This window comes from Setaria italica, chromosome I, assembly GCF_000263155.2.
Source record: "Setaria italica strain Yugu1 chromosome I, Setaria_italica_v2.0, whole genome shotgun sequence".
In the NCBI taxonomy this organism is placed as follows: Eukaryota; Viridiplantae; Streptophyta; class Magnoliopsida; order Poales; family Poaceae; genus Setaria; species Setaria italica.
The window spans coordinates 16,080,450-16,106,017 of NC_028450.1; the positions used below are offsets into that span (position 1 = coordinate 16,080,450).

Sequence of the window (25,568 nt, forward strand, 5' to 3'; positions counted from 1 at the left end):
CTTAGAGATCACACAACCATTGTTTTCTTTTGCAAATGAATAACCATCCTTCATCAAGCATCAAGGAGACATAATGTTTCGACTTAAACTAGGAACGAAATAACAATTATTTAACTCCATAATAAATCCTGACGAGAGGTGGAGTTGCATCGTCTCGACGATCAACGCATCAACTCTTGCATTATTGCCCACGCGGAAATCAACTTCTCCTCTTTCCACGCTTCTACTTCTTATCATTCCCTGCATCGAGTTGCAAATATGAGCAACTGATCCAGTATCAAATACCCAAGAATTAATAATTGTATTAGCGAGAAATATGTTGTCTATAACATTAATAACAAGCGTACCTAAGGTGGAAGTACTCTTACTTCCGCCATTCTTCAACGAAGCTAGGTACTGCTTGCAATTTCTCTTCCAGTGACCAAGTTCATGACAATAAAAGCACTCTTTGTCTGAAGCAGGTCCAGGTCCAGCTTTAACCTTGGGTGCTGGGTTTGGCTTGGACATTCCAGCTTTGCCCTTCTTCTTCGAAGAATTGCCCTTCTTCTTAAAGCTAGGCTTGTTCTGTATAGCCATCACATGGATGCTACTAGCGCTTTTCTTGATGTCAGCCTCTGCTGTTTTAAGCATGCCACACAATTCATTCAAACCCTTCTCCGTCCCATGCATATGGTAGTTTGAGATGAAATTTGTTGGAGGTATAACCTAGAGGCAATCATAGAGATGATGATATTCCATTTGTATCCATGATTTGTATATTGTGTTCATTGAATATCCATTAAAGGCTACTTGAATTGATTTGCAATTATGTGAATTGTATGTGAAACTCTTTACTTGTATGGTTATTCTAAAGTTGTCCCTAGTTGGACTTCATGTGAGGACACACATGAATATTAGACTAGCACATGTATTAGTTGATGACTATGTTTCACAAGTCATGGACATGGAGATGTTGAACTAATAATGTGGACACATGTTGAGACATGTGTTAGGACTGACCCAACATGAGAAGTAGTTCTCTCTTTAAACAACATATACGCTTTGTCCTTAGACCTGAGATTGTCGCATGTATTCTAGATGTGGATCGACCTACTTAGGGGCTATCAAACGCTACGCCGTAACAGGGTAGTTATAAAGGTAGCTTTCGGGTTTGTCAAGAAGCATGCTATGAGACATAGTCAATCAAGATGGGATTTGCCCCTCTCTGATTGAGAGTGATATCTCTGGGCCCCTCGAGTGATCGGATCAGAAAATGCATGGCCATGCTACGTACGGTTAAGAGTTAACCTACAAAGGGATTCCGAATCACAGGATCGAGAAAGAGCGGTCGGCTTGAAGCTAGACCAAATATCGTGAGGCAAAGGGAATAGCATGTATATTATGTTGTGATGGTTCGTCTGATATGATCTTCGTATGCGTATAGGAGTTGGCACGTCTTGCTAGAGGCCGCTACCGACTATTGGGCCGAGTAGGAGTACTCGGGCCATGTCTATACGTATCCGAACCCATAGGGTCACACACTTAAGGGGCTGGAAGCCCAATTCGGATCTGATCCGAGTTGGATTAGGTTTAGGAGTACTAATGGGCCTCGGATCCAGAGGCCCATCAGGAACCCCTATAAATAGAGGGGTGGGGGCGCCCTAGGGTTTTAGACCTTTTGGCTGAACACACTTGCCGCGCCTCCCACGCCCTCGCCTGTTGCAACTCGCGGATCTAGCAGTCCGGCTTGCAACGCTTCCTCCCTGCACGTGTGGATACCTTGGAGGTGTTGCGCCTGCAGCACTTGGACGAGCCATCGACGAGCCGACGACGAGCCGACGACGAGCCGCGGCACCGGAGGCGATCTTGCTGTGCACGTGGACGAGCTGCTGAGGAGCTGCTGGACATGATCGACTACGTACGACTACGTTGATCGACTACGTACGACTACGTGATCGTCTTCACTGCACCGACGCATATCTACATCTTCCGCACCAGTAGTGCGTCGAGTGGTAATCCCGTGATCCTTATACGGCAGTTCTTCCTGGTTATACGCGGTAGAAAATTTTGATTTGCGTTAGCGTAGCCTACCTCGTATCCCAACAGTGGTATCAGAGCCGTAGCTGCTTAGTTTTGGATTCGGGATGTGTGCATATGGAGATATGCGAGTTCTCTGTTTGATCTATGTCCTGATTTCGTGCCCTTGCTGCAATGGTAGTGTAACGACATACTCCTACCGGTCGGTTTCCGCCATCGGAGTTAAGTGATACACGTAAATCCAGTTGCAGTGAGTGAAGATCAATATGATTGGTCAAATCGAGATCCAGGGTCATACGCCAGGCGCATTAGATGTGCAATAGTAGATGTGATCTACTACCGGGGTTTGGGATTTTGCCGTATGCGCATGCTTCGGTAAATCAGCCGTAACTTTTCGGTACGATCTCGGATCGGGGCGATTTCTATACGAAAATTGATCTACAGAAAAAGTTACACATGAAATTCTCTGAGATTCGCCGTTTTCGGCGAAATTAGATTTCCCAAATTCAGCTTGGAAGATGGAGTTTCGGGCCTCCGAAGTTTGGAACGTTAGGACGCCTAACTCTGTTTTGCAGGATGTATGCATGTATCTTGTGATCAGTATGGCCCCTTGTGTATGTGATGCATGTGTGTAACTCATTCGTGACCTGCGTGTCGCGCGTACGGCAACACGGCAGGAGCCATATGTGTTGTCACTTTATTGTAGTTAATGGTCTGCGTACCAATCTGTGATGATCCAAGCAACTATGTAATCTTCATTACTAGATTCTTTACTAGCTATTAGGCGTAATAGCATGCTCTAGTTCTTGGAGGACTCATCACCAGGAGGATGGCGCACATGGAACATGGAGATGGAGATCACCATGGTGAACAGGATCTATAGAGATGGAGATCACCATATGAAAACGGGCCATACTGTGTCACAAGCTGTGTGAATGCTATTCTGTTTATGTTTTACTTTCTGCATACTGTGATGTTAGAAGTAGAACGATCCCTCACAAAGTTTAAGTTAGTATGCCCTCCCAACTAAAACTTGCACCATCCCATGTCTTGTACAGTTAGTGGTGGGTCTATGAAATTAGGGTGCCACTAGTTTTCCTTGACTAGACGGGTTTGTGTCGGACACTTACACGCATAAGGGTTGGTTTGCTTAACGAGGTCATCTTAACGGTTAAGGACCTTGGGGCATAAAGGTTGGGCGCCGAGACATAGAGATGTCACCCAACAACAGGAGTCATATGTGATATGATTAGCAAAAGTTGCTTACCGATCTACCTCGTTTGCTAGCGGTGATGCTAAAGCTCACTAGTAGACTTGTTAGTTGTGGATCCTGAATCACTAAGTTTCAATAGAGGGATATTGATTTTAGTGGGAGTAGATTCTGTTAAAATAGTTTAATGTAATTTGCTCTATCATGGATACGTTTGTCTTAGTGTATTTTGCATTACTTTTGTTGTAGATTAAATGGCACCTAGCAACACCACCACATCGTTTGCTTTGCGTTCGGTCCTTGAGAAGGACAAGTTGAATGGAACAAACTACTCGGATTGGATCCGCAACCTGAGAATTGTTCTCAGGGCTGAGAAAAAGGAAGATGTTCTAGACAACCCACTACCAGAAGAACCTGCTGAGGATGCACCCGCTGCTGCTAAGAATGCTTACAAGAAAGCATGCGATGCTAACCTCGAAGTAAGCTGCCTTATGCTTGCTTGCATGGAACCCGAGCTGCAGATGCAGTTCGAAACAAACCATGAGGCGCACGATATGATCGTGGCGCTTAGAGACATGTTCCAAACACAGGCCAGGACTGAAAGGTTCAATGTGTCTAAGGCCTTTGTTGAGAGCAAGCTAGCAGAAGGCACAGCAGTAGGACCACACGTAATCAAGATGGTTGGTTACACTCAACGGTTGGAGAAGCTAGGCTTCCCACTGGGCCAAGAGTTGGCCACTGATTTCATTCTTTCATCTCTTCCGGCTAGCTATGGGAACTTCATCTCGAACTACCATATGCATGGGACGGAGAAGGGTCTGAATGAGCTGTGTGGCATGCTTAAAACAGCAGAGGCTGACATCAAGAAAAGCGCTAGTACCAGCCATGTGATGGCGATACAGAACAAGCCCAGCTTTAAGAAGAAGGGCAATTCTTGGAAGAAGAAGGGCAAGGCTGGAACGTCCAAGCCAAACCCACCGCCCAAGGCTAAAGCTGGACCTGCTCCAGATAAAGAGTGCTTTTACTATCATGAACTTGGTCACTGGAAGAGAAACTGCAAGTAGTACCTAGCTTCCTTGAAGAACGGCGGAAGTAAGAGTACTTCTACCTCAGGTACGCTTGTTGTTTATGTTATAGACAACATATTTCTCGCTGATACAGTTATTAATTCTTGGGTATTTGATACCGGATCGGTTGCTCATATTTGCAATTCGATGCAGGGAATGATAAGAAGTAGAAGCGTGGAAAGAGGAGAAGTTGATTTCCGCGTGGGCAATAATGCAAGAGTTGCTGCTTTGACCGTCGGGACGATGCAACTCCACCTCCCGTCAGGATTTATTATGGAGTTGAATAATTGTTATTTTGTTCCTAGTTTAAGTCGAAACATTTTATCTCCTTCATGTTTGATGAAGGATGGTTATTCATTTGCGAGTGAAAACAATGGTTGTGTGATCTCTAAGAATAATATGTTTATGGCTTTTGCACCCATTGTGAATGGATTATTTGTTTTAAATCTTGATGGTTCACCTGTCTGTAATGTAAGTGCTAAAAGGCCTCGGCCTAATGATTTGAGTCCTACCTACTTGTGGCATTGTCGTTTGGGTCATATAAGTGATAAGCGCATGAAGAAGCTCCATTCTGATGGACTTCTAACTTCGTTTGATTTTGAATCATACGAGACATGTGAGGCTTGCTTGCTAGGCAAGATGACCAAGACGCCTTTCACAGGTTTTCCTGAGAGAGCAGTAGACTTGTTGGAACTCGTACATAGTGATGTATGCGGACCAATGAGCACGACGGCTAGAGGAGGATTCCAATACTTCATAACTTTCACTGATGATTTTAGTAGATATGGCTATGTCTACTTGATGAGGCACAAGTCTGAGACCTTTGAAAAGTTCAAGGAATTTCAGAATGAAGTTGAAAATCAGCGTGGCAAGAAAATTAAGGCCTTACGATCTGATCGTGGAGGCGAGTATTTGAGCCACGAGTTTAGCAATCATCTAAAGAGTTGCGGAATTGTTCCACAACTTACGCCGCCTGGAACACCTCAGAGAAACGGTGTGTCCGAGCGACGTAATCGAACTTTGTTAGACATGGTTCGATCAATGATGAGCCAGTCGGACCTACCGTTGTCATTTTGGGGATACGCTCTAGAAACAGCAGCTTTCACACTTAATAGGGTACCATCTAAATCCGTAGTTAAGACACCATATGAGATGTGGACTGGAAAGGTTCCTAGTTTGTCTTTTCTAAAGATTTGGGGATGTGAAGTGTTTGTCAAGCGACTTCAGTCGGACAAGATCACACCCAAGTCGGATAAGTGCATTTTCGTGGGATATCCAAAGGAAACTTTGGGATATTATTTCTACAACCGATCAGAAGTCAAAGTGTTTGTCGCTCGGAACGGGGTTTTCCTAGAGAAAGAGTTTCTCAAAGGAGAAAAGAGTGGAAAGACAGTGCATCTTGAAGAAGTTCAAGATGAGCCAATCGGGCAAGAATCAATGAGTGATGCTAACGTAGCAGAACAAGTTGAGATACCCATGGCAAGAGAAGCACCGCCACAACCACGAAGGTCGGCAAGGCTCCGCGAAATGCGGGAAATATTATTGTTGGACAATGATGAGCCTGCGACATATGCAGAAGCAATGATGGACCCAGACTCCGAAAAATGGCAGAGTGCCATGCAATCCGAAATAGAGTCCATGGGAGACAATCAAGTTTGGAACTTGGTTGACCCGCCTGATGGTGTTAAAGCCATAGAGTGCAAGTGGATCTATAAGAAGAAAAAGGACATGGATGGAAATGTTCACATCTACAAAGCACGACTTGTCGCAAAAGGTTTTCGACAAGTTCAAGGAGTTGACTACGACGAGACCTTCTCGCCCGTAGTGATGCTTAAGTCCATTCGGATTATTCTAGCTATAGCTGCATATTTCGATTATGAGATATGGCAGATGGATGTCAAGACAGCTTTCCTGAATGGAAACCTAGCTGAGGACGTGTATATGATACAGCCCGAGGGTTTTGTCGATCCGAAAAATGCTGGAAAGGTATGCAAGCTTCAGAGATCCATTTATGGATTGAAGCAAGCATCTAGGAGTTGGAACATTCGTTTTGATGAAGTAGTCAAAGGGTTTGACTTCACCAAGAACGAAGAAGAGTCTTGTGTTTACAAGAAGGTTAGTGGGAGCTCTGTAGTATTTCTAATCTTATATGTGGATGACATATTACTGATTGGAAATAACATTCCTATGCTTGAGTCCGTAAAGACTTCACTGAAAAATAGTTTTTCGATGAAGGACTTAGGGGAAGCGGCATATATTCTGGGTATTAAGATCTATAGAGATAGATCGAGAAGGCTTATAGGTTTGAGCCAAGATACTTATATTGACAAAGTGTTGAAGCGGTTCAGCATGGAAGAGGCAAAGAAAGGGTTCTTGCCTATGTCACATGGCATACATCTCAGCAAGACTCAGTGTCCTTCGACTGCTGATGAGCGGGATCGCATGAGTAGAGTGCCATATGCCTCGGCTATTGGATCTATCATGTATGCAATGATAAGTACTCGCCCAGATGTTTCATATGCGCTAAGTATGACAAGTAGACACCAATCTGATCCAGGTGAGAGTCACTGGATAGTGGTGAAAAACATTCTTAAGTACTTGAGAAGGACTAAAGATATGTTCCTCGTCTATGGAGGTCAGGAGGAGCTCGTTGTAACAGGTTACACCGATGCTAGTTTCCAAACCAACAGAGATGATTCAAAGTCACAATCAGGATTTGTGTTCACGCTAAATGGTGGTGCTGTTAGTTGGAAGAGTTCCAAGCAGGAGACGGTGGCCGATTCTACGACAGAAGCCGAGTACATCGCGGCTTCGGAAGCCGCGAAGGAAGGTGTTTGGATAAGGAATTTCCTGATTGAGCTTGGTGTGTTCCCGAATGCGTCCAGCCCATTGAATCTCTACTGTGATAACAATGGGGCAATTGCGCAAGCAAAGGAGCCAAGGAACCACCAGAAGAACAAACACGTAATGCGGCGATTTCATCTCATTCGAGACTTCGTTAACCGGGGTGAGATCAAGATATGCAAAATACACACGGATCTGAACATTTCTGATCCGTTGACAAAACCACTCCCGCAGGCTAAGCATGATGCGCATGTAAGAGCTATGGGTATTAGGTACCTTCTAGATTGACTCTAGTGCAAGTGGGAGACTGTTGGAGGTATGCCCTAGAGGCAATCATAGAGATGATGATATTCCATTTGTATCCATGATTTGTATATTGTGTTCATTGAATATCCATTAAAGGCTACTTGAATTGATTTGCAATTATGTGAATTGTATGTGAAACTCTTTACTTGTATGGTTATTCTAAAGTTGTCCCTAGTCGGACTTCATGTGAGGACACACATGAATATTAGACTAGAACATGTATTAGTTGATGACTATGTTTCACAAGTCATGGACATGGAGATGTTGAACTAATAATGTGGACACATGTGGAGACATGTGTTAGGACTGACCCAACACGAGAAGTAGTTCTCTCTTTAAACAACATATACGCTTTGTCCTTAGACCTGAGATTGTCGCATGTATTCTAGATGTGGATCGACCTACTTAGGGGCTATCAAACGCTACGCCGTAACAGGGTAGTTATAAAGGTAACTTTCGGGTTTGTCAAGAAGCATGCTATGAGACATAGTCAATCAAGATGGGATTTGCCCCTCTCTGATTGAGAGTGATATCTCTGGGCCCCTCGAGTGATCGGATCAGAAAATGCATGGCCATGCTACGTACGGTTAAGAGTTAACCTACAAAGGGATTCCGAATCACAGGATCGAGAAAGAGCGGTCGGCTTGAAGCTAGACCAAATATCGTGAGGCAAAGGGAATAGCATGTATATTATGTTGTGATGGTTCGTCTGATATGATCTTCGTATGCGTATAGGAGTTGGCACGTCTTGCTAGAGGCCGCTACCGACTATTGGGCCGAGTAGGAGTACTCGGGCCATGTCTATACGTATCCGAACCCATAGGGTCACACACTTAAGGGGCTGGAAGCCCAATTCGGATCTGATCCGAGTTGGATTAGGTTTAGGAGTACTAATGGGCCTCGGATCCAGAGGCCCATCAGGAACCCCTATAAATAGAGGGGTGGGGGCGCCCTAGGGTTTCACACCTTTTTGCGAAACACTTCTGCCGCGCCTCCCACGCCCTCGCCTGTTGCAACTCGCGGATCTAGCAGTCCGGCTTGCGACGCTTCCTCCCTGCACGTGTGGATACCTTGGAGGTGTTGCGCCTGCAGCACTTGGACGAGCCATCGACGAGCCGCCGACGAGCCGACGACGAGCCGCGGCACCGGAGGCGATCTTGCTGTGCACGTGGACGAGCTGCTGAGGAGCTGCTGGACGTGATCGACTACGTACGACTACGTTGATCGACTACGTACGACTACGTGATCGTCTTCACTGCACCGACGCATATCTACATCTTCCGCACCAGTAGTGCGTCGAGTGGTAATCCCGTGATCCTTATACGGCAGTTCTTCCTGGTTATACGCGGTAGAAAATTTTGATTTGCGCTAGCGTAGCCTACCTCGTATCCCAACAAAATTCTCATAGCTAGACGGAAGAGATAAAAGAATGAAATCAGTGGCCAACTCTTGGCCTAGTGGGAAACCTAGCTTCTCCAACCGTTGAGTGTAACTGTAACGACCGACCCCTAAACCTTCCCAGTTAGTCTTGATCAGAGCCCTTGATCCTAGTCATCTACCTTGTTTGACCGCCCCATGCCCCGACAACAATAAGGCGCGGTTTGCAACTCAGCAGCTGCGTGGCTCCGCACGGCTTTGGTGGGATCACTACCATGCCATGCTGCCGGCTGGCCACGTGGTCAGTTGGAACGAGTTTAAGACGGCGTTCAAGGCGCATCACATTCCAGAAGGTCTCTTGGAGCGCAAGCTCAACGAGTTTCTGGCCCTCACCCAAGGAACTCGGGATGTGCTGCATTACGCTCAAGCTTTCAATGACCTATGCCGTTATGCTGGCTATCATGCGGACACCGACGAGAAGAAGCGGGACAGATTCCGCCGAGGATTGAGCTTGGAGCTCAGGGAAAGGTTGAACCCCATCAAGGTGGACACCTACAATGAGTTGGTCAACCTGGCCATCTCTCAGGAGGACTGCATGCAAGCTCTCAAGGCCGACCAGAAGAGGAAAGCCTCTGTGGCATTTCCGAGTCCGCCGACTCGAAGGTTCCGGATGGTTCCTCCACAAGCCCCTGGCCGACCCCAACAGTCAGGAAGATGGATCGTCCGACCCCCGCCGGCAACAACGCCTCGTTTTCCAGGCTTCCAACCACAAGTGCCCCGGCTGACCCTGCCAACGCCACCTCGCCCGGCAGCCAGTAACCGTTGTTTTACCTGCGGCAATGAAGGACATTTTGCAAAGGACTGCCCTAGGAACAAGAATCAACAGCAAGGTCAGAACCCCATGGCAGCCAGAGGAAGAAGGCCCAAGGTGCAAGTCCGACAAGGCCGACTCAACTACACCAGCTTGACCGAGCTCCCCGAAGGTGCGCCAGTAATGACGGGTACTTTCCTTGTTTTAAATCAAGCTATTGTTGTGTTGTTTGATTCGGGAGCCTCTCATAGCTTTATCGGGAGTAAGGCTAGGGAAAGATGTGGGCTAAGTGTCGGTCACACTAAGGAACCCTATGTGATCGCCACTCCTGGAGGAAGGATAACGTCGGATCAGGTCGTTATTCTTGTACCTCTCCAGCTAGGTCCCACCCTCTTCAAGGAAAACCTTATCATCCTTGACCTAGAAGGCATAGATGTCATCCTTGGTATGGATTGGATGGCCCGACATCATGTGGTTCTAGATACATCAGCCCGATCTCTCTACATCAGCTCACCCTCCCATGGCAGTTCTACCATATCCTTGACCCATCCTGAGTCTTCGCTTCCTTGTGCCTACCCTCTCTTGGGAACCCGTCTAGAAGACCTCCCTGTTATCTGTGAGTACCCTGATGTGTTTCCAGAAGATTTGCCGGGTATGCCACCTGATAGAGAAGTTGAGTTTTCCTTAGAGTTGATCCCTGGCACAGCCCCTATATCTAAGAGACCCTATCGGATGCCACCCGCTGAGTTAGCCGTGTTGAAGACCCAGTTGCATGATCTGTTGGAAAAGGGCTTCATTTGACCCAGTACATCATCTTGGGGTTGCCCTGCCCTGTTTGTGAAGAAGAAGGATGGTAGCCTACGTATGTATGTGGATTACCGACCCCTCAATGCTGTGACAGTCAAGAACAAGTACCCACTGCCACGCATTGATGTCTTGTTCGATCAGTTAGCCGGAGCAAAAGTGTTCTCCAAGATCGATCTTCGTTCTGGTTATCACCAAATAAAGATTCGACCCTGCGACATACCCAAGACAGCTTTCTCTACCAGATATGGACTGTACGAGTACCTAGTCATGTCCTTTGGACTCACCAATGCACCCGCCTATTTCATGTACCTCATGAACTCGGTGTTTATGCCCGAGCTGGACAAGTTTGTAGTGGTGTTCATTGATGATATCCTAGTGTACTCGAAGAACAAAGAAGAGCATGTCGACCATCTTCATATAGTTCTCCAACGGCTAAGAGATCACCAGCTCTATGCCAAGTTCTCCAAGTGTGAGTTTTGGTTAGATAGTGTCAAGTTTTTGGGACACACTATCTCCAAGGATGGTATCGCCGTGGATCCCAGTAAGGTGCAGGAAGTCATGGAATGGAAGTCTCCTGCCTCAGTACACCAGATCAGGAGTTTCCTTGGATTGGCAGGTTACTATCGGCGTTTCATATCGGATTTCTACAAGATAGCTAAGCTGGTGACCGAGTTGCTGAAGAAAGAGGTCAAATTTGTGTGGGACACCAAGTGTGAAGAGGCCTTCAAGACCCTGAAGCACTTGCTGACCACAGCTCCAGTTTTGGCTCAGCCCGACCCCTCTAGGCCGTATGACGTATACTGTGACGCCTCTGGCACTGGACTCGGATGTGTTCTCATGCAAGACACTCGAGTCATTACCTATGCCTCACGTGCGTTACGACCTCATGAGCTAAGCTACCCAACCCATGACCTTGAGTTGGCAGCAGTGATACGTGCCTTGAAGATATGGAGGCACTACCTAATGGGAGCTCACTGCAACATCTACACCGACCACAAGAGCCTCAAGTACATCTTCACCCAAGCCGATCTCAACATGCATCAGAGAAGATGGCTGGAGTTGATAAAGGATTATGAATTGGAAGTGCACTATCATCCCGGCAAAGCCAATGTGGTAGCCGATGCCCTCAGTCGCAAACCCCATTGCAACTGCTTGTTGTCAACAGCCTTCACCAAGACTCTGTGCCACGAGATGGGAAGACTCAGTTTGGAGATTGTTCCTCAAGGAACCTTTGGTCACATCATCCTTGACTCAGTTTTGGAAGACCGAATCCGGTCAGCACAAGTAAGAGATACGGAAGTACAACGGATCATCAGTAAGATCTCAGTAAAGGATGAGGGATATAAGCATTTCCGTCAGGACAAAACGGGAGGTGTGCATTATGGAAACCGGCTAGTAGTACCCGCCGACCTCGAGTTGAGAAAGCAAATCCTAGATGAAGCCCATCTCTCCAAGTTATCAATCCATCCTTGCAGCAATAAGATGTACCATGACCTTCGTCAAACCTTTTGGTGGAGTGGAATGAAGCCGGAGATAGCTCGGTATGTTTCGGAGTGTGACACCTGTCAACGCGTCAAGGCCAGTCATTTGAAGGTAGCAGGAACCCTGCAACCGCTACCTATTCCCTCTTGGAAATGGGAAGACATCAGCATGGATTTCATAGTTGGATTGCCCCTTACGTCGCAACGATATGATTCCATCTGGGTTATAGTGGACCGTCTGACCAAGACTGCCCACTTCCTTTCTGTTCGCACCACCTACACCGTCAAGCAGTATGCAGAGTTGTACCTCGACCGTATAGTTTCCCTGCATGGTGTACCCAAGACTATCGTCTCTGATCGAGGAGTTCAGTTTGTGGCACGTTTTTGGGAGCAGCTACAAGCATCTATGGGCACCAAGCTCATCCGAAGCTCGACCTATCATCCTCAAACCGATGGCCAAACCGAGAGAGTCAACCAGATTCTTGAAGATATGTTAAGAGTTTGTGTTATCCACTATGACAAGAATTGGGACAAGTGTCTGCCCTTAGCAGAATTCTCCTACAATAACAGCTACCAGGCCAGTTTGAAGATGGCACCGTTCAAAGCCCTGTATGGCCGGAGATGCAGGACACCCTTAAACTGGTCCCAACCAGGGGAAAGACAGGTCTATGGCCCTGACTTAGTGGCAGAAGCCGAATAGCAAGTGAAGGTAATTCAAGCTAATCTCAAGGCTGCCCAATCTCGACAGAAGAGTTACTCCGACCGGCGGATAAGACCCCTGCAGTTCAACCTTGGTGATCATGTGTACCTTCGAGTCTCCCCGACCAAAGGAGTGCCACGGTTTGGAATAAAAGGCAAGTTAGCTCCCCGCTATATTGGCCCTTATGAGATTGTGGAGATATGTGGACCCGTTGCTTATCGGATCCAACTCCCAAAACAGCTATCGGCCATACACGATGTTTTCCATGTGTCTCAACTGAAGAAATGTGTCCGAGTTCCAGCAGAGATCTTAGAGCAAGAACAGCTTCAGGTAGAGCCCGACCTGACCTACGCTGAGTACCCAGATCGAGTTCTTGACCAGAAGGAAAGGCACACCCGACGCCAAGTGTTAAGGATGTACAAGATCCTCTGGAGAAACCACACCGAAGATGAAGCAACATGGGAAACGGATGAGTATTTGAACAAGCGTTTCCCAGGTTTTCTATCCCATCAAGGAGGTAAGGACAGCACACCCCTTGATCTCTGAATCTCGGGACGAGATTCTTTTTAAGAGGGGTAGGCTGTAACGACCGACCCCTAAACCTTCCCAGTTAGTCTTGATCAGAGCCCTTGATCCTAGTCATCTACCTTGCTTGACCGCGCCTAAGTGCTCAGCTATCCGCCTGGTCCCGACCCCTGAGATCCGACCCCTCTCCGCTTCGCGTCTCTCCCGACCCCGGCAAGTACAGCCCACCGTCGGATCCTGCTAATCTTCCTCAACCATCCGTTCTATCCCCCGGTGGACCCGCGAGATCTTTTCCCAGATCCCCCGCGACAGCCGCACTCGAGTTGCATGGCCGCCTCAGAGTCTTCCTGCCGCGTGGCTCCTCTTCTCCGACGCCCGCCGCTCAGTTTTGTCTCTGGCAAGCGACCGAGTGGGTACTCGCGCCCCCTTCCCCAATGGCAGCGGAAGCCCCTCTGCACCCCTTTCTGCAGAGCCTCGCCTCCCGCGCCCATCATCACGCCGCCAGATCCCGGCCCTAGAGCCCGATGTCGCCCGTCTTTTCCGTCCCTTCAGCCACAGTCGCGCCGCCCGGTCGCCGCTACACGACGATTCCTCCACAGCCAACCCCGACTGCGGCCGCGACAGCTCCTTTCCCCCGCTCTGTCAGAAGCCGCCCGACAATCTGTTGTTCCGCGCTCTCGCCCGCGCCCGCGTCTGCCTGTCTTCTCACCTGTGCGCCCTTGATTCTAGCGCTGTTAAACCAGTCGCTTCTATCAAATCTTCCGCACGGCGACGCCCGCTTTCCGCCAAATCTCAACCACCGGTCTACCCGCTCCTACGCCGCCCTGACGGCAGAACGTAATGATCGCTGGCGTCACCCCCGGAGTTCTGCACCACCGCCCTCTTCGCTCAATCGCCGCCCCGGCAGAACACTCCATTGCTTCTGCCCGGCCTTCGCGCCGCTTCCCTTCTCTCTCTCCCGCGCCGCTTCCTTTCCTCTGTTCCAGCAGCTATAAAAGGAATGCCCCCGTCACCGGAGTTCCCTCCGTCATTGTTGCCTTCAGCCTTCTCTCGCTCTCTGCTCAAGCTCCTAGCGCCACCCACCAAGTCCTTGAGGAGCTCTCCTCTCAGCTTTCTCCCTTAGTTTTCCCCAAAGCTTGCTCTTCCGTGCTGCGTAAAAGCTCTCTTGTGATCTGCAAGAAGCAGCACCGCCGCCGTAGCATTCCCAGTCTTAGCCCTTGTTCGAAGCTTTAGTCCCTCCGCCCAAGTCTGCTTCTTCCCGACCCCAAGCTTTCCTTTCAGGAAAAAGGTGAGTTGCCGACCCCAGTCCGCCTCGCCCGACCCCTCCTATCCGCCCGACCCCGGTTCCGTCTCGCCCGACCCTATCTGTTCTGCCGACCCTTATCCGCCTCGCCCGAGGGTTCGGCTGTAGTCTTTTTCTTCAACCGGAGGGTGTATGTGTAAAACTTAGGAACCCTTCAGCGCTTGCGTCTGAGGATCCCTAGTTTTTCCCACATCCTCTAGTTCAAGAATCAGATCATAAGTTCCTTTCCTACCCTTACCTCTTGATCATCATCAGCTCTCTTGAACCACCATAACCTCCTCCTCTTTGTCGCAAGTTTCTGGGCTCAGGCGAGTCAGTGTTGCTGTTGAAATAACCGTCTATGCTAACTTGTGCATTGCATTCGTGTAGAGCTGCACCTCGCCGACAGCTTCTACGAGCTTCACCCGGCGCCAGAAGAAGAAGCTGTAGCCGAGTTCCTGCCCGCGGAAGCCGAAGTCACCCCAGAAGTCGAGCAGTTCCCGTCCTCCTTGCTTGAAGGCAAGCCCCGGTTGCATTAAAATCCTAAGTGTTTTGCCAGACTTGCGCATGCCTTCTGTAACATGCTTGTGCATTTACGTATAGGAGTTGTGTGAAACCCTAGATGCATGACTTAGTTATCCCAATGATCTGAGCACTAGCTGTTGGACCGAGGAGTTGCATTGCTTAACTAGGAGATGGTAAAAGTCGAGTGACTTCCTGTCACTCACGAGTTGTAGGAGTTGCATGTTTACTCTCCTGTTATAACCATAAGGACGATGGACGGGGCAGGGTTTTGGTAACTCTTTGGTGGATGGATGTTAGCCCCGTCTGTCTATGAAAATCTTGCTAAGGCCCGACAGTGGTGGTGTTCGTGATCAAGTGTTTGAAAGTACTAGCCTCATACTTAGTATGGGATGAGGAAGCCTAGTACTGGATTGAACCTAGAACGTGAGCGGTCGCCCCATTGTTCTTGGAACGGAGTTTCCCCTGCTGGTTGTCGCACGTGGTGGCAAGCGTGGTCACAGGACGGCAGAGGCCGGGTCTGTGGAACCTTGCACCAAAGGAAATGGGCCTGACACGGGTTAGGGGATTGATGGGGAAGGCCGACACAGGAAGCGACCTCCGGGTGCGCGGATGTCGTGAGGCTAGGTTCACCATGCATGGTTAAAGAACTCGAATCGATTCGTCTGCCTCTCACAGTTTGAGATTGCTTGATCGCTATGTCACCCTGAGTAAATGAGGAATCTGATGATGACATGTTTATGGATGTATCTATACCTCTTGTTTGGTTCTATGAATGCTTAGAATAAGTGGCACAACCTAGACTGGTAAATGAACCTAGAACCGGAGCTAAAACTTGAAAATAGGGTTACTTAGTGCTTTTGGCAAATGAACCCCTCAGCCAAACAGCCCTGCATGTCTAGAAGGAGGAGTAGTTTTACCCCTATCGGTTAAGTCTTGTTGAGCTTAGTAGCTCAGCCTTGTTGTGGCTCCTGTTTTTCAGGTGAGGTTGCTGCGCCCGACCCCTCTCTGGTTGGTGCTTGGCCGCCCCGGCTTCCGCCAGGCTGGACGGTCGAGTGGGATCCTTCCTCGGACGGCGAGGAGAGGAACCAGTGATGTCCCGGTTGGCCTCACCAAGGATGTCCGACCCCGACGAAGTCTTCCGCTAGTGTTTTACCCTTGTTGTTTTCCCTGAACCTTGCAAAAACTCTGATGTTGGATTTTATGGCCGAACTAAATGGGTAAAACTTGTTTAACTCAGTGGACTTGTTGTATTCTCGGTAACCACTCACCTTTGTGTGGGTTTGCTAAACTCGATCCTGTTTAAGTGGTTAAATCGGATGAAATCCGACGGCACTTCGTATTAACTCGATTTAGGCAGGAGTGTCGCATGTTAGGCGGCTTAACCCTGCTGAATCAAGCTAATCCGAGGTGGTTCCGCCACAGTAACCAACCATTTTGATTACGTGTGGTCCTACTGCTGCGCCTTCTGCTAGCTTGCTCTCCACAAAGGCCTTAGACACATTGAACCTTTCAGTCCTGGCCTATGTTTGGAACATGTCTCTAAGCGCCACGATCATATTGTGTGCCTCGTGGTTTTTTTCAAACTACATTTGCAGCTCGGGTTCCATGCAAGCAAGCATAAGGCAGCTTACTTCGAGGTTAGCATCACATGCTTTCTTGTAAGCATTCTTAACAGCAGCAAGTGCATCATCAGCAGGTTCTTCTGGTAATGGGTTGTCTAGAACATCTTCCTTTTTGTTAGCCCTGAGAACAATTCTTAGGTTGCGGATCTAATCCGAGTAGTTTGTTCCATTCAACTTGTCCTTCTCAAGGACCGAACGCAAAGCAAATGGTGTGGTGCTGCTAGGTGCCATTTAATCTATAATAAAAGCAATGCAAAATACACTAAGATAAATGTATCCATGATAGAGCAAATCATATTAAACTATTTAACATAATCTACTCCTACTAAAATCAATATCCCTCTATTGATAATTAGTGATTTAGGATCCACAACTAACAAGTCTACTAGTGAGCTTTAGCATCACCGCTTGCAAACAAGGTAGATCAGTAAGCAACTTCTTGCTAATCATATCACATATGACTCCTGTTGTTGGGTGACATCTCCATGTCTCGGCGCCCAACCTTTATGCCCCAAGGTCCTTAACCGTTAAGATAACCTTGTTAAGCAAACCAACTCTTATGCATGTAAGTGTCGGACACGAACCCGTCTAGTCAAGGAAAACTAGTAGCACCCTAATTTCATAGACCCACTACTAATTGTACAAGACATGGGACGGTGCAAGTTTTAGTTGGGAGGGCATACTAACTTAAACTTTGTGAGGGATCAATCTACTTCTAACATCACATCATGCAGGAAGTAAAATATAAAGAATAACATGCACATAGTTGTGACACAGTATGGCCCGTTCTCTTATGGTGATCTCCATCTCCATAGAACCTGTTCACCATGGTGATCTCCATCTCCATGTTCCATATGCGCCATCCTCCTGGTGATGAGTCCTCCAAGAACTAGAACATACTGTTGCATCTAATAGCTAGTAATAAAGATTATATAGTTGCTTGGATTATCACAGATTGGTACGCAGACCATTAAATACATTAAAGTGACAACACATATGGCTCCAGCCGTGTTGCCTTATGCGCGACACGCAAGTCACGAATGAGTTACACACATGCATCACATACACAAAGGGGCCATACTGATCACAAGATACATACATCCTGCAAAATAGAGTTAGGCGTTCTAACGTTCCAAACTTCAGAGGCCCGAAACTTCATCTTCCAAGCCGAATTTGGGAAATCTAATTTCGCCGAACTTTTTCTGTAGATCAATTTTCATATAAAATTCGTCTTGATCCGAGATTGTACCGAAAAGTTACGGCTGTTTTACCGAAGCACACGCATACGGCAAAATTCCGACCCGGTAGTACATCCAATCTACTATTGCACATCTCATGTGCCTCGCGTATGAACTCAGATTTTGATTCGACCAATCACATTGATCTTCGCTCGCTACAACTACCATTACATGTATTACTTAACTCCGATGGTGGAAATCCGACCGGTAGGAGTATGTCGTTACACGACCATTGTAGCAACAACACGAAAATAGACCATAGATCAATCTGAAACCTTGCATATCTCCATATGCACACATCCCGAATCCATAACAAAACAGCTACGGCTCGGCTCTGATACCACTGTTGGGCTACAAGGTAGGCTACGCTAGCGCAAAATAAAATTTTTTTTACCGAGTAAACCAGGAAAACTGCCGTATATGGATCACGAGATTACCACTCGACGCACTAGTCGAACACGTAGTCGATCACGTCGACGTCGAGCAGCACCTCAGCAGCTCATCCACGTGCAACAAGGTCGTCCTCGTACAGCGGCTCGTCGTGGCTCGTCGGCGGCTCGTCCAAGTGCTGCACGTACAACACCTCTAAGGTATCCACACGTGCAGGGAGGAAGCATCACAAGCCAGACTACTAGGTCCGCGAGTTGCAACAGGGCGAGTGCGTGGGAGGCGCGGCAGATGTGTTTCGGCCAAAGGGATGAAACCCTAGGGCGCCCCACCCCTCTATTTATAGAGGTTCCTGACGGGCCTCTGGGTCCGAGGCCCATTAGTACTTCTAAACCTGATCCAACTCGGATCATATCCGAATTGGGCTTCCAGCCCCTTAAGTGTGTGACCCTATGGGTTCGGATATGTATAGACATGGCCCGAGTACTCCTATTGGGCCCAATAGTCGGTAGCCGCCTCTAGCAAGACGTGCCAACTCCTATACGTACACGAAGATCATATCAGACGAACCGTCACAACATTACGTACATGCTATTCCCTTTGCCTCACGATATTTGGTCTAGCTTCAAGCCGACCGCTCTTTCTCGATCCTGTGATTCGGAATCCATTTGTAGGTTAACTCTTAACCGTACGTAGCATTGCCATGCATTTCCGGATCCGATCACTCGAGGGGTCCATAGATATCACTCTCAATCAGAGAGGGGCAAATCCCATCTTGATTGACCATGCCTCACAGCATGCTTCCTGAAAAATCCGAAAGCTACCTTTTTAACTACCCTATTACGGTGTAGCGTTTGATAGCCCCTAAGTAAGTCGATCCACATCTTGAGTACATGCGACAATCTCAGGTCTAAGGACAAAGCGTACATGTTGCGTAAAGAGAGAACTACTTCTCGCGTTGGGTCAGTCCTAGTATATGTCTCTACATATGACTACATTATTAGTTTGACATCTCCATATCCATGACTTGTGAAATATAGTCATCAACTAATACATGTACTAGTCTAATATTCATGTGTGTCCACACATGAACTCCGACTAGGGACAACTTTTAGAATAACCATACAAGTAAAGAGTTCCACATACAATTCACATAATTGCAGATCAATTCAAGTAGCCTTTAATGGATATTCAATGAACACAATAACAAATCATGGATACAATCAGATATCATCATCTCTATGATTGCCTCTAGGGCATACCTCCAACAGAAAGACATCTGATGTCGTACCTCATAGATGGAGAAGGGAAATCTTGGCCATGATGCTGGCGTGATCTCGGTGATGTTGATGGGCGTGAAGATGAGGCCAAACCCGCAATCAACATAGGCGAAGAGTTGCCGAGCTGCGTACCCATGGGCGCTGAAGGGTTGAGGGCGGTGTCGACAGACGCGGGGGAGGGGAAGCCTAGGGAGATGTCCTCCCATGCCAACGGTGACCCCGTCACCCCGGCAAGATGTGGCACTAGGGCTGTTGTGGAGGGAGCGGCGCCGGGGAGGAGCTGGGATGGAGCGGTGGAGGAGGAGCCTGGGACAACGAAGCACGACAAGGTCATCGGGTTCGGTGGGACCATCGGGACGGCGGGGGCCATTAGGTGAAGCGTAGTGGCGGCGCCATCGGGAGGAATGGCACGCGCTAGCGGATCTGGGCAGAGTGGAGCGGCAGCACGGGTGCCAACGCAGGGGGCGATGGAATTAGGATGGGCGCCAGCGCAGGGGGCAAAATCGTAATTTCACAGGCTCCTTAATTTCGTCAACCCGGTCGGGAACGATATCTATTCGCGAACGGAGGGAGTACTATAGAACACATAAGTTCACGTAGAGAGTTAATTTATGGACCCCGTGCACGTTCTGGTAAGCCTTCATAACAATAGTTGATCCATATACATTAGAGTACATGTTCCTGCTCACACTCCTAAATTTTATCCATTACACGTTCCTACGTTGGAAACCTAAGGCTACGTTCACGGAAAGTCATTTATGTACAAGTATCAACCTTACGCCTTAGCACGTGACTTTTGCTTCTTTTTTCACAAGTCGCACGAGAATTTCGCAAGTCACATTCCGCGGGAGCAAGCGGGCATCAGGCAGCCACGCCGTCTTCCAGCGCGTTGCGTTGCGTCCGCTCGTACGTTCTTATGTGGGCTGTCGCATGGTTTATGGAGATCCACGAGGAAATGGAGGGGGAAGCACGCGCGGTTGCGCACACGCCACAGCGTTCACGAGTCGGAGAACCGGTTGGTGCGGCTGGTCACCCGACTGGCCACGAACTCATGCGTCGTCGCTCGCTCGCCCCTGTCACTGTTAGCTCGACGCAAAGGTTCAGTAAGAGTTAGATTAGCTAGATAGCTGAGCTCCATAGTGGCCATCGATCCACGACGCGAATATTGCTGCTGGCTGCTCCAATGTGTCCGTGACACTTACAGTGAACAGTCAGTTCTCGCAATTTAGTCTGGTGAACTGTTCAGCCATTTTTTCTGCAAGGATTCAGAAGTCAAATCTTTTAGTGCGCCAATAATTTCTCAAGAATCGTTTCGTTGTCTGCCGTTTGAGACACCTGAAATCTAAATTAGAGCAGTACTATTAAAGAGAAGAAAGGAATTAACCGTTACCACATCGTAACTGCTCCCAAAGGGAAGAATATATGCTCTTTTCCAGGATTGGAGGTAACCTTTCTAGGCCTTTACTTGCACACTATACTTGCTTTGATCTCCTACCTTGTCCTCCTTCAAGATCCCGTATCCCTTCTCTTCCATGCCAAGGCGTCGGTCAGCAATATGCCAACAATAAAGAAACATAAATCATTGCATGGACTTCACAACCGAAATTGCAAACTGGAGTAAAGTAAACAATGCAATTCCTTTTTTTCTAAAAAGACAGAAGCAATGGAGACAAGAACTGATTAGACTAATAGCTAAATATCCTATGGAAGATTTCTCCCACCCCATTGCAAAGCAAAGCTTCATGCTGGGGCTACCTAATTAACAACAGATCTCATGCTACTTGCGTCACGGGAAGAGATACACAAAAACGCAGCATGTGTTGCGCATAATCCTCGAAAAGGTGATTAACTGCATAATCAAATCCAACACATGTGACTATTAGCTGGTAATAGTACTTAGGACTACAAGTTATTGATTAGCGACGTTAATCCCAGCAAGGTCTCATGTCAGTTTGTTAATTCACGGAAAATCTCAATCTGGTGCGCTTGATGCTGGATCTGTCACTAAACCAGATCTGAACAGACCACAGCGATCGATGATCTGCCCCAACCGCTCTGTTTGGTTAAGCTGTATGCATGCTAGGATATTAGCACTGTGCCAAATCAATGCGAACAGAATGCAAGTCCTCTTTGTTTATTGGTAACTATAGTTTAGCAGACGTAGACACTTACATTAGAAAATTCACGAGAAAAATACATCGGTTTAGTAACTCACATGGTATCGTAAACTGGAAAACAGAGTCCCCAACTAATGTACTTGCTGTACTGAAGGGGTAACCATGTGCAATTATTTTTGTAGCCTCATTATAAGTTTCAAAACGGATTTGGAATGTCTCAATCGTTGCAATTCACATGTGGATTTAACTATGATTTCTAATTATACGGATAGCGTAAACTGTTGCTTGATAGCGAAATGGGATACAAGTCCTCAAGCTAACATCTCCACTCTTTTGGGTAGAACAAATCCTCGAACTGTTGCTCCATGATACATATTGTTTCTTCTGCATAATTGCTTGCTGATTTCAAAATGGAAAGACAATGGTTTGATAGGAAAAGTTACTGGCATACCAATAGAAGATCATAGACTAAATGAATACACTGGACTTTTGTTATTTAGGCTTCATTTAATTAATATTTATGCTCACACAAGAATATAGTTTGGTATTGACATCAGCATCATGAAGTTCAAACCAGAAAGAATAACTAACTAGACTACATGCTCCATACAATAATAAAAAGGATAATCTAATCATGGGCAATCCTTGAGTGCAAAGCCAAAGGTTACTTCTAGAGAGAAAAGGAGACTTGTGAAGCAATTGGGTGATACTTCATCTGCGGTGTATACTTTTCCTTGCGACTCGACATTAGTCCATTAGGTTGTTCCAAACTAAAATCATATTTCGTAGACGAATTATAAATCTTAATTGGCCATAATGAGCGTATAAAACAACTACTACTTCCACTAAGTCTCTTTCCTGCTTGTAGTATTCTAATATCTTGCTAAAACACCCCTATGGATCATCATACCAGATTGAGTTGGTTTTTGAACACTGACATCCATCCATCCATCCCACCATCCTAACTATACACAATACAGTATACAGGTATACTCATGAATTCCATCAGAATACAAACCAACCCATTAAATTGAGATCACAAGGCATCGAATTTCCAACCACATGAGCTTGGCAAAACCCCAAGGCAACATGGACAAGTGTCCCCTTCCTCAAACTCCTGCAAATACAAATATTTTGTTAGGTGGCTTCTTGCCCCTGCCTCTCCCCAAAATTGCCTCATCCACTCATGTGTGGCCAAGTGGAGAATCTCCCTCTGCCAGCTTGGACTCTCTCACCCCACCTTGCCTTGTTGCTTTGGTTGGACAGCCTACACTTAACCACATTCCAATGCCAATGGCGCCCTCCTATATATATTCAGCACATACACCAAAAGAGGCGGAGCACAAGCAGCAACAACATATACTCCACATATCCAGCTCCCCAATTGTCCCTTCAGCGCTGCCACCGCCAACCAACAACGACGACCACCGCAAGAACAAGAAGCAACAAGAGGAGAAGTACAAGCTTCGGCTCGACCGGCTCCCATTCTTGCGGCGGCAAGCTCGCGCGAGAATGGGGGCGACAGGGGAGTGGCAGCGGGGGCCGGTGATTGGCCATGGCGCGTCGGCCACAGTGTCGATCGCCACTGACCGGCGCACGGGCGGCGTGTTCGCGGTGAAGTCCGTGGAGCTCGCGCGCGCCGGAGTGCTCCAGCGCGAGCAGAGTGTGCTCTCAGCTCTGAGCTCGCCGTACGTCGTGTCGTGCCTGGGCGCCGACGTGTCGGTGGCGGCGGACGGGAGCGGACGGATGTGCTACGATCTGTTCTTGGAGTACGCGCCGGGCGGGTCGCTGGCCGACGAGATCAAGCGGCGCGGCGGGAGGTGCGAGGAGGCCGTGATTCGGTCGCGCGCGGCGGACGTCCTCCGCGGGCTGGCCTACGTGCACGGCTCCGGTGTCACGCACTGCGACGTCAAGGGCCGGAACGTGCTGCTCCGCGCCGACGGGCGCGCCATGCTCGCCGACTTCGGGTGCGCGCGCTTGATGGCGAACGAGGACGGCAATGCCGGCGTCGGGGCCGGTGGCATGATTGTCAGGGGCACGCCGATGTTCATGTCGCCGGAGGCCGCGCGGGGCGAGGCGCAGGGGGCGGCGGCAGACATCTGGGCGCTCGGGTGCACGGTGATCGAGATGGCCACCGGTGGCGCGCCGTGGCAGCAGCGGTTCGCCGACCCCGTCGCCGCTCTCCACCACATCGCGCACTCCGGAGACGTCCCTCAGGCCCCCGCCTGGCTCTCCGACGAGGCGAAGGACTTCCTGTCCCGGTGCCTGATCATGGACCCGGCCAAGCGGTGGAGCGCGGAGCAGCTTCTCCAGCACCAGTTCGTTGCCTCCTCCTCGGCGCCCATCGATCCCGCCTCCGTAAAAGCTGCGCCGATCGAGCTGAGGGTGTCGCCCAAGAGCGTCCTCGATCAGGCTTTCTGGGAGGATTCCGACTCTGACACGACGGTGTCTCTCACGCCGGCCGACCGCGTCCGCGCATTGGCGTACGACGTCGCGGCCGACTGGACCTGGAGCGGCGAGCACTGGATCACCGTCTGCGCCCACGCCGGCATCTTCGGCAACAACGACGACACGGCAGCATCACCACGATTCGAGGCGGGCGCTGGAAGCAGCATCACGGGAGTGTCCGAGGAACAAATTGGCAGTGGCGGCGGCGGCGGCGGCGGCGAGCACATGCGCGTGGACGCGCCCCGCGGCGACGCCTCGTCACATGGCCACCATCAAGGCAGCTCAGCGGTTCACGGCGACGCTGACGCCGACGCGAGCTCTGGCAGCGGTAGTAGCTCGTCTCGCTGTAACAGCGTGATTAGCGGCAGTAACAGTGACAGTTGTTGTAGCAGTAGTAGTAATTTCGCAAGTAGCGGCAATAAAAGATGCTGCTGTTCGGTAGTTAATGACGCCGGGTTGGTTACCTTCCGTCCGAGCTGGCAGCAGTTTACTTTCCAGCGTGCCGCCTCGTTTTTACCTTTTGGGGAGTGTCCCTTTCGTCACGTGGCAGGCGTGAGCCGTAATCTGAGCTGGATTCTGGAGGAGGGTGGTGCCGTGGTGGTGGTGGTTACGGCCGGGCCGGGCAGCTTACGGCTTACGCTTGGTCGAGCATCGCGTGGGTACAGCCCATCGAGATCCCAATCTCACTCGCTATCCCGTCGCATCGAGAATCAGAGCGCTACGAAAATTTGATACGACCTGATGAACCTTGCTTTCACAAATCACAAGAACCGGCGCATGGTGAGGCATTTCTGACGTGTGGGTTCAGTGCCCATGGATTTCTGACTGGTTGTGGTGGGTCCAGGGAAGTTGGCAAGCACCGTTCGGGAGAAGGAATTTGCCAGTGACGGCAGAACAGATGCGCGACGCACAATTCCGTCCCCGGAGCTGATTTCTGATTGGTACCTGGGCATGAGGTTCGCGAGGGCAGCAGGACGGACGGACGTGCAACCACCTGACCCACCAAACTTTTGGGACTCATCGAGCTGCCTGCCAATTGATGCGAAAAGCTATCTCCGGGTGGTGGGAGAAACTGAGGGCGCTGGACGGTCGCGTCGCGCGTCCGGCTTGGTCGTCGTCGTCTCGTCGGTTGGGTGGTTGGTCGGGATGCGTTGCGCTGGTTCAAGTCGCCGCCCGCCTGGTCCTCAACTTCAACTCGGCTCGCGCCACCCGCAGCGTATCCAGCTGACCTGAACGTACGGAGCTCGCGACGGTGGCTGTAGCAGCAGTAGCAGGCGGGCCGCTGCCATTATTTGCATTCAGTGCTCGTAGCGGCGCAGTGCTGCACACTTGCTCCGTGAGGAAACTGCACGCTGGCGCAAGGCAAGTACCACCACCACCGTGCGCGTGCGGCACGTTTCGGGATTGAGGACAGCGTCACGGCGCGTACGAGCACGAACGCATGGCCCTCTCGCTGCCGCGTCGGTACATACCCAACCAACTGCTCGCGCGTCGAAGTGGAGTCGAAAAGCAGGACTGCTAGCGT

The 25,568-nt window shown here is 49.0% G+C and overlaps 1 protein-coding gene across 1 annotated transcript; it reads left to right on the forward strand.

Moving 5' to 3' along the window:
• Nucleotides 1-22,758: 22,758 nt before the first annotated feature.
• Nucleotides 22,759-24,845, forward strand: LOC101762494 (mitogen-activated protein kinase kinase kinase 18). Its single transcript, XM_004954801.2, has one exon. The coding sequence runs from the start codon at nt 22,883-22,885 to the stop codon at nt 24,773-24,775; it is 1,893 nt and encodes a 630-aa protein (XP_004954858.2). The 5' UTR covers nt 22,759-22,882; the 3' UTR covers nt 24,776-24,845.
• The last annotated feature ends 723 nt before the right edge of the window (nt 24,846-25,568 follow it).